This window comes from Solanum pennellii, chromosome 8, assembly GCF_001406875.1.
Source record: "Solanum pennellii chromosome 8, SPENNV200".
Taxonomy (NCBI): Eukaryota; Viridiplantae; Streptophyta; class Magnoliopsida; order Solanales; family Solanaceae; genus Solanum; species Solanum pennellii.
Window position 1 is genome coordinate 65,447,825 of NC_028644.1, and position 7,850 is coordinate 65,455,674.

A 7,850-nucleotide genomic window follows, 5' to 3' on the forward strand; every position below is an offset into this window, starting at 1 on the left:
TTGAATGCCTAAAAAAGAAAGACTATAGCCTAAGGAATGGTAATGGAACTTTATTCAAACCTAAGCTACAACACTATAAGAGCCCCTTTACTTTGTATTGATAGATGCTAGCACATATTGATTTCCAAAGGGACCACCCTCTACTCTATTCTTTTTTTCTACTTTGTTTTTATTTTTAGATCCCAATTTTTAATTGGATATTCTTATCCCAAAATTTATTCTTTGGGTTAACAAAAGCCAATTCTATGCCAAGATTTTCAATGTTTACAATTAGCCATAAGAAGGCTCTGAGGGGGAGACTTTAAGGCCAGAGAGTTGTCATAGGGCAACAATTCCCTCTAAACCTAACAAAAATTCAAACTCATATAGCAAAATAATATATCTTGATAAGAAAAATTAAATACATCAAAAATTGACTCAAATTTTCATTTATGACTTTGAAAAATTGTAAATTATAGCAAAAATCACAAAAAGCAACTGCCAGTAATTTTAAAAATATTTCTCAATCAAATTCTGTTGTAATTCATGAGATCTCACCTACTATGGATGATAGGTCATCATCAAACCTACCTCTCCACAAATTTTCAGAAAATTCCATCTTGTTTTTTTTTAAAGTAATCATCAGATGAAGTTTGACTAAATTCATATTTGTATAATAATAATGTATGTAATATTGTATATTATTACATATCAGTATATAAATATCTCTTGTAAATTTGTATAATCTCATATATTGGGTGTATAATATCGTATATCAAGTTTTAAAATATATTTATAGAAGATTAAAATGAAAGTTTGTATATCATGGTATACGAATGTATATTGTATATCGGATTGCGTTTTGGACTAAAAATGTGTAAGGTAAGATTTTGAACTTTATTTTCTACAATGTAATTAGATAGTTGTACTTATACAATTTTTCTCATTTTAATTTTATGAATTCGTGACTATATTCCAATAACTGAGCTCATCACCTTATTTAATTATGGGTTCATAGTTAACTATCTTCAACATATTAGTGGGTATAATACGAATAATAAACATAAATCTACTTTAAAAGTTATTATTTTAAATAATTCCGCACCCTAAAAATTTAGATCTACCCTTGAAAAATATTTATAAGTAGGTCAACGGATAAGTTGTTGATCCGTTTGAACACTAATCATAATCAAAATATTTGTAGTCTGAAGTGAAGTTGGATATGCATAATATTTATAGTTTCTATTTTTCATTTATGGATGATATTTTTTTAAAAGGAAAAATAACGTCTTTTGGTCTATATTTCTGTTTGCAATAAATTTTGAAGTGACAGAAAATAAATTGCAATTAGAAATAAAATACGAAGAAACGTGATTTTATCGATAAATATTGCATGTACAATTTTGTTCCTCCTCTAATGAGATTTAATTACTGATTCAAGGGCCATTAGTGGCGTATTTCTCGAACTTGGATGATTTGTACTTGATTTCTATAATATGAGGACCATTAGTGGCGTATTTCTTGAACTACGATCTTTATGTGGAATACGAGATTTGAGGAACTTTGAGATTTCGATCTTTATATGGAATACTTTGAGATTTCGATCTCTTTATGAAATTTTTGAGATTTCAATCTCTTTATAGGATTTTCGAGATCTCGATCTCTTTATGGAATTTTCGAGATGCCTTATCAAGGGAATATAGTACCCTGTATATATGAACTAGACTTATGGTTGAGTAACCTCCAAGAATGCTAATTGGAATTGAACACGCCTTGTAGAATCTCAACTTGAATTAAACGCATCTTGTCGATTCCCACAAATTTTAATGTCTAGTCCTACAAATTTCAATGTCTACAAATGCCATGCTTTAAGGATTGTCGGAGTGTAGACTTGATGAAACTCAAAGATGATACTTAAAGTACTCATTGGTCACCTTTGCGGCTTCAGATTTGCAAATTTAATTTGACAGAGAAGAGATGAAGGACAAATTTGGTCCCACTAGGCGTCCCCACTTGTTTGTAAATTTTAAAGTGACAGAAAATAAATTGCAATCACAAAAAAATATGAAGTAATATAATTTTATAGTTTGATCTTCATAATTCGAGCGCCGTTAGTGACATATTTCCCTAATTAAGATAATTTGGATTTGATTTCTTTAAAAATATTTCATGAATTTACTAAATATTTGAGATTTTGGTCTCATTATGAAATTTTACATGAATTTGTGGTGGAATTTTCAACATTTCGATCTCTTTAAGGAATTTTCAAGATGACTTTTCAAGGGAATATAGTAAGGTTCGATTAATTATTTTTTAAAAGTTATACCATCTAATTTTTTGGATATTTTATAATATATAATTAAAATAAGACTTTCTAAAATTATCCCAATCATATCGATTTCTCTTTGATATCAATATAATTTAGTTAATTTTTTATTTTTTTACTCTTAAAATACCATCTCAAAATATACTACTATTATACTTCTACCTAATAATCTTAAAATCGATTGTTCCCAAACCACCAACAATAATATTCTGCTTACATTTATATAATATTTTTATTGTAATCTTTTGTTAAAAGCATATTGATCCGTGGTTAATAAATTACCTAGAGATAATCAAGCCATTTTAACAAACTAATTTCAATTTTATAATAAGATTACGAATACGGTGATACCAGTACATACGATAGTTAATTATAGTTTCTATACTTCTATTCAGTTAATTAGATAAAAAGATTATTTAAAAAAATCTTATGTATAAAAGAAATTTAGAAGGAGAATCTTTTTTCCTATATTTATGGACAAGATAATATGTTGCTAAGGTAGTTTTATTATAATAATTTTTTATACTTAATATATAATGTATTATATTAATTAAATCATGGTTAGAGATTTATTTTAAAAATTAAATCTTAATAATTTATTTTAACCTACGCATGTGTCACTAATCCAAATAGAAACTTAAAAAAAATGGAAAGAAAAAAAATGGAGAGGAGCCGGATCCCTGGTATATACTGTCAGTTTACCATAAAAGTATTGTCTTTATTTAAGTTGTACTAACTAGTACGTACATATTAGATAGACTATGATTCTTGCATGCATATTAGAAAGACTAAAACTTTAAAGTGTTAATCCATGATCTTCAATGAGGAAGAATTAAAATTCTTGATATCATCAATGAGAGCACTGAGATTGTTCCATGAAGATCCACCTTCTTCCACCGCATTTTTAGCCATCTTACTCATACTCACTGCTTTATCTCTTATTTCCGAATTTCCCATTAACCTCTCAATGGCGTCTTTTATCTTTTCTCTCCTTAACACAGGACTTGATATCTCAACACCTCCGTTGGAGTTATGGACTTCTGCCCCTACTTTCACTCCTAGCCCCATTACTTCCACAAGCTTTTCATTGTAGAATTGTTCAGCAAACACTGGCCATGTCACCAACGGCACGCCTGCGATGATGGCTTCCAGCACCGAATTCCATCCACAGTGTGTCATGAATCCTCCTATCGCTGAATGGTCCAAGATGGTTAGTTGCGGCGCCCACCCTTTAATGATCACACCTTTTTTCTCATCCAACAAACTCTCCGGTAACCACGTGGCTTTTGCTGATTGGTCCTTCTTCACTACCCAAATGAAAGGGACGGCAGAGGCTTCTAGAGCTTTTGCGATTTCAGCAAGTTGCTCCTCTTGGAATCTAACTATGCTCCCGAAAGAGACGTAGAGGACCGATTTGTGCTTCTGTTTATTCAACCACTCTACAACAGATGAGTTACTTTCATCAGCCGAACTGATAAGCTCTTTTCTTTTTCGACAAGAAAAATACGAAATGGGACCAATTTGCCAACATTTGGTTTTCTTCATCTTCTGATAGTACTCAGCATAAGCAGGTTCTAGCTCGTAAAAAGTGTCGTGAACGATACCATAGCTTCGATCCTCAGATTCTCTGGTTTGATCAAGCAATTCATCAAAAGCATTCTTCTCATCAGCAGGCTTAATCAGATCGTCTGTAAGTTGCGATAGCTTGAACTCAATCTTATCAGGTAAACCCGGAACCGAGAAATTAGTACTATTGGATTCCATTTGATTGATGAATTTTTCATGAGGTTTGTAAACCCTAAGATTGTAGAGGATGGAATTGTACATGTAGCTGGATTGATTGAACAATAGCCTGGGGATTTTGAGTTCCAACGCGATATCGACGGTCCATGGGAAATACATATCAGAGAAGATACAATCAGGATGAATTTCACGAATTTTATCTTCCATTGGTTTCTGCAGAAGATAAATTCCGTGAAATACTTTGCCCGCGATTTCAGTTGAAGAGGCGGAACTGAAATTCTCGATCCCTTCAGTCAATCCAACTTCAGTGGATGGGAAGTTGAGAGTCTCAATAGAGATAACGGAATGGCCTTCCTCTTCGTTTTCGTTGTTAATAGAAGATCGGAAGAGGGAGGCGTTGTGGTGGGTAGTGAGGATGGTGACTTTGACGCCGCCATGAGAGGCGAATAGCCTGGCGGCGTTAACTAATGGAATGATATGACCAGTGGCGAAGTAAGGAAGGAAGAGGATGTGTAGTTGCTTGCTCCCGTTATCCATGGCTACCACAATAGAAAATGAAGTTTATTTTGAAAGAAACTACACTTATAAATTCTTAAAGATAGCTATATACTACTCTTCCGTTTACTTTTACTTGTCATGTTGCGATTTTTTAAACAATTTGAGGAGTTTACAAAGCTAAATAAGATTATACTAATTCAATGAAAAGTACTATACATTGCTATAAGGTTAGTCAAAGTTTTTATACTTTGACTCTAAACATGGAAAGTATGACGATTAACGATCAAAGTTTTTATAGTTTGACTTTAAATATAGAAAGTATGACGATTAATAGTCAAAATTTTCTATCCTAACTTACTTAACACATTTCATTTCAAGAATCAAACAACTAAAAATTTGTACATAAAATCTTTAATTATTTTATAAATGAAATTTATATATTTGTGAACTACTTATATAACTCACAATAATTGATTATTCAAAATATTTAAAAAATTTATTTAAAAAATTACGGTTAAAATTAAATTTATTTGAATTTTAAAATTTTAAAAAATGTACAAGGACGGATGGAGTACTAGTTTGGTAATAAGAGTTACTGCACTTTATCGGTCAGTTCTTTCAGAGAGAACTATTTTGGGAATACACATGATTTTCGTGAAGCACCCCAGTTTTCACAGTGGTTTGAAATTTACTGTTTACATTATAGGTAAACAGTCAATCAATTTATCAATTAAATTATTAAGATTATTTATTATTAAAATTATTCATTAAGATAAAAGATAATTTATTAAAAATTATGTTCAGTTTTCATAGTAGTTTGAGATTTACGGTTTACATTATAAGTAAACAGTCAATCAATTATTCATTAAGATAAAAGATAATTTATCAAAAATTATGTTCAGTTTTCATAGTGGTTTGAGATTTACGGTTTACATTATAAGTAAACAGTCAATCAATTTATCAATTGAGTTATTAAGATTATTCATTATTAAAATTATTCATAAAGATAAAAGATAATTTATCAAATATTATGTTCAGTTTTTTATTTTGTGTTTACATGAGGATTCTTTTTGATATGTTTTGTTCAATAAATATTTATTTTGAGGTTTAATTCATCAAAATATGTTTGGTCAAACTTTTTAAAGTTTGATTTATTGAACAAAGTTTTTTAATATAGAGTAATATATTTTAGTGAAATATAATTTATGTGTGACCAATAACTTTATAAAATCACTTTTGAGCATTTGACCAAGTTTTTAAAAAATATATTTAACTATACTTTTTTTAAAAAAAAATGCTTAAGAAAACTCATCACTTTAAATTATTTTTTTGACCAAACACATTATAAATATCTTTGTTATTTAACAATATATATGATCTGGATTTGGATTGTGATTTGTAACACTAGCCGTAGAAAACAGACTAAATAATTGAGTTTACTTCATCAACATACATTAGAATATGACTTTTTTAATATCTATGTATTACTTCGTCGAAAGCGATTGATTTTATATCAGTTCATTTTTACTTGTTCACAATCAATTATAATTTCTTTAATTGATATTATTATATCACTTTTTGTAATATTAGTTCAATGTTAATAAGTTGAGGGTATAATAAAAATAAAATTATTATTTCTTGATTTGTCAAAAGATGACAAGCAAAAGAAGAAAATATTCCTCCATTCAGTTTCATTTGTCATAATTATATTTTTTTAAAATTAATTTGACTAATTTCAAAATTAATTAGATTACATTAGTTCTAAACTATTCAAAAATCATACAAAAAGTACTATAAAATATAAATTATAACTTTTTACATATTAATATAATGAAAACATACATTACAAAAATGTTAATCAAAATTTTTATAGTTTGATTTTAGAAAAAGTCATAGGAGGAAAGATGTAATTAGGATTAGATAAGTCTTAATTATAATTTATTGAATATTGAACAAGACTTATAAAGATGTCAAAATAATCGAATTATTGCAAAAAAAATTTATGAATGCTATTTTTTTATTTGTTTGTTTATATCAGATACAGATATTGCAATCTGTACTTGAGATATTCATATTCCCTTTTGAGCTAAACTAGCTGTTTATTAGTACGTCACAAGATTTGATATATCCCAATTTAAGAAAATATTGTTAGGATACGTTATCGTGTTTCTATTTATTATTTCAGTAGACTAAACGTACATGATTTTTTTTTTTTAATTTTCACCTAATATTTAAATATCAAATTTATAATCCGATTCATTTGAATTTATAAGAGAAGCGTGTATATGTATATTTTAGTAGACTAGATGTACATGATTTCTTTTTACCTAATCTTTAATATCTAATATATAATTTGAATCATTTGAATTTATAAAAGAAGCGTGTATATATATTTTATCAAAGAAAATTTCACTTTCATAACTTGAAATCCACCATAATTTATTCCGCCAAAACAACTCAACCATTTATGAACTTTTAAGAATATTTATATTTTATTTTATAGTTGAAGTAGGTGGGGTTAATGGTGGTGACGGGTGAGGGAATAGTTTGACTATTTAGGCAAAGCGGTATGATTGGTTTGTGCTTTTAGGAAGGATTTTTTTTATATTATTTGTCTAATAAATATTTATTTTGAGGTCGGACTCATCAATAACATATTTGATCAAATTTCGAAAGTTAGTTCATTTTGGAAAATACTTTTCATAAAAGTACTTTTCATTGAAAATAATCTGCATTTGACCAATACATTTTAAAAACAAATTTGAGCATTTGACCAAGTTTTTTAAAAATATTTTTAATTGTACTTTTTTCAAAAAATTCTTTTAAGCTAAAAACATTAGCTTCTGGAAATTAGTTTTTTACTGTTCGCTGAAAAAATTTATTCTCTCGAAGGCTTAGGAAAACTCATCACTTTTTCTTGTCAAAACATATTTAAACTATTTCATTATTTTTTAGTTTTAGACCTAATTTATTGAAAGTATGAGTTTCATATCTAAATTATCACGTATTAATTTGAGAAACACACCTCTTTTTTTTATAATTCTCTCATCAATACTCTCTCTTTAATTTAAAAGAAATTGTGACACTCCATCCCACTACACATGAACAAACATATCACGTTGACAAGAATCAAATAAATTATTAATATAGTTAAAATAAAAAAAAAACATTATTTCAAAAAAATAATATATTTTCTATAAAATAAAATGTAAATACTTTTATTTTAATTAACCCACCCTCGCAATCCCCACCCCCCTACACACATTTTTTATTTTATTTTGTTTCACTTTTTTTTATAATATAA

At 28.2% G+C, this 7,850-nt stretch overlaps 1 protein-coding gene across 1 annotated transcript; it reads right to left on the reverse strand.

Moving 5' to 3' along the window:
- Positions 1-2,993: 2,993 nt before the first annotated feature.
- On the reverse strand, positions 2,994-4,720 carry LOC107027234 (UDP-glucose flavonoid 3-O-glucosyltransferase 7-like). Its single transcript, XM_015228417.2, has one exon. The coding sequence runs from the start codon at positions 4,583-4,585 to the stop codon at positions 3,110-3,112; it is 1,476 nt and encodes a 491-aa protein (XP_015083903.1). The 5' UTR covers positions 4,586-4,720; the 3' UTR covers positions 2,994-3,109.
- Between the last annotated feature and the right edge of the window lie 3,130 nt (positions 4,721-7,850).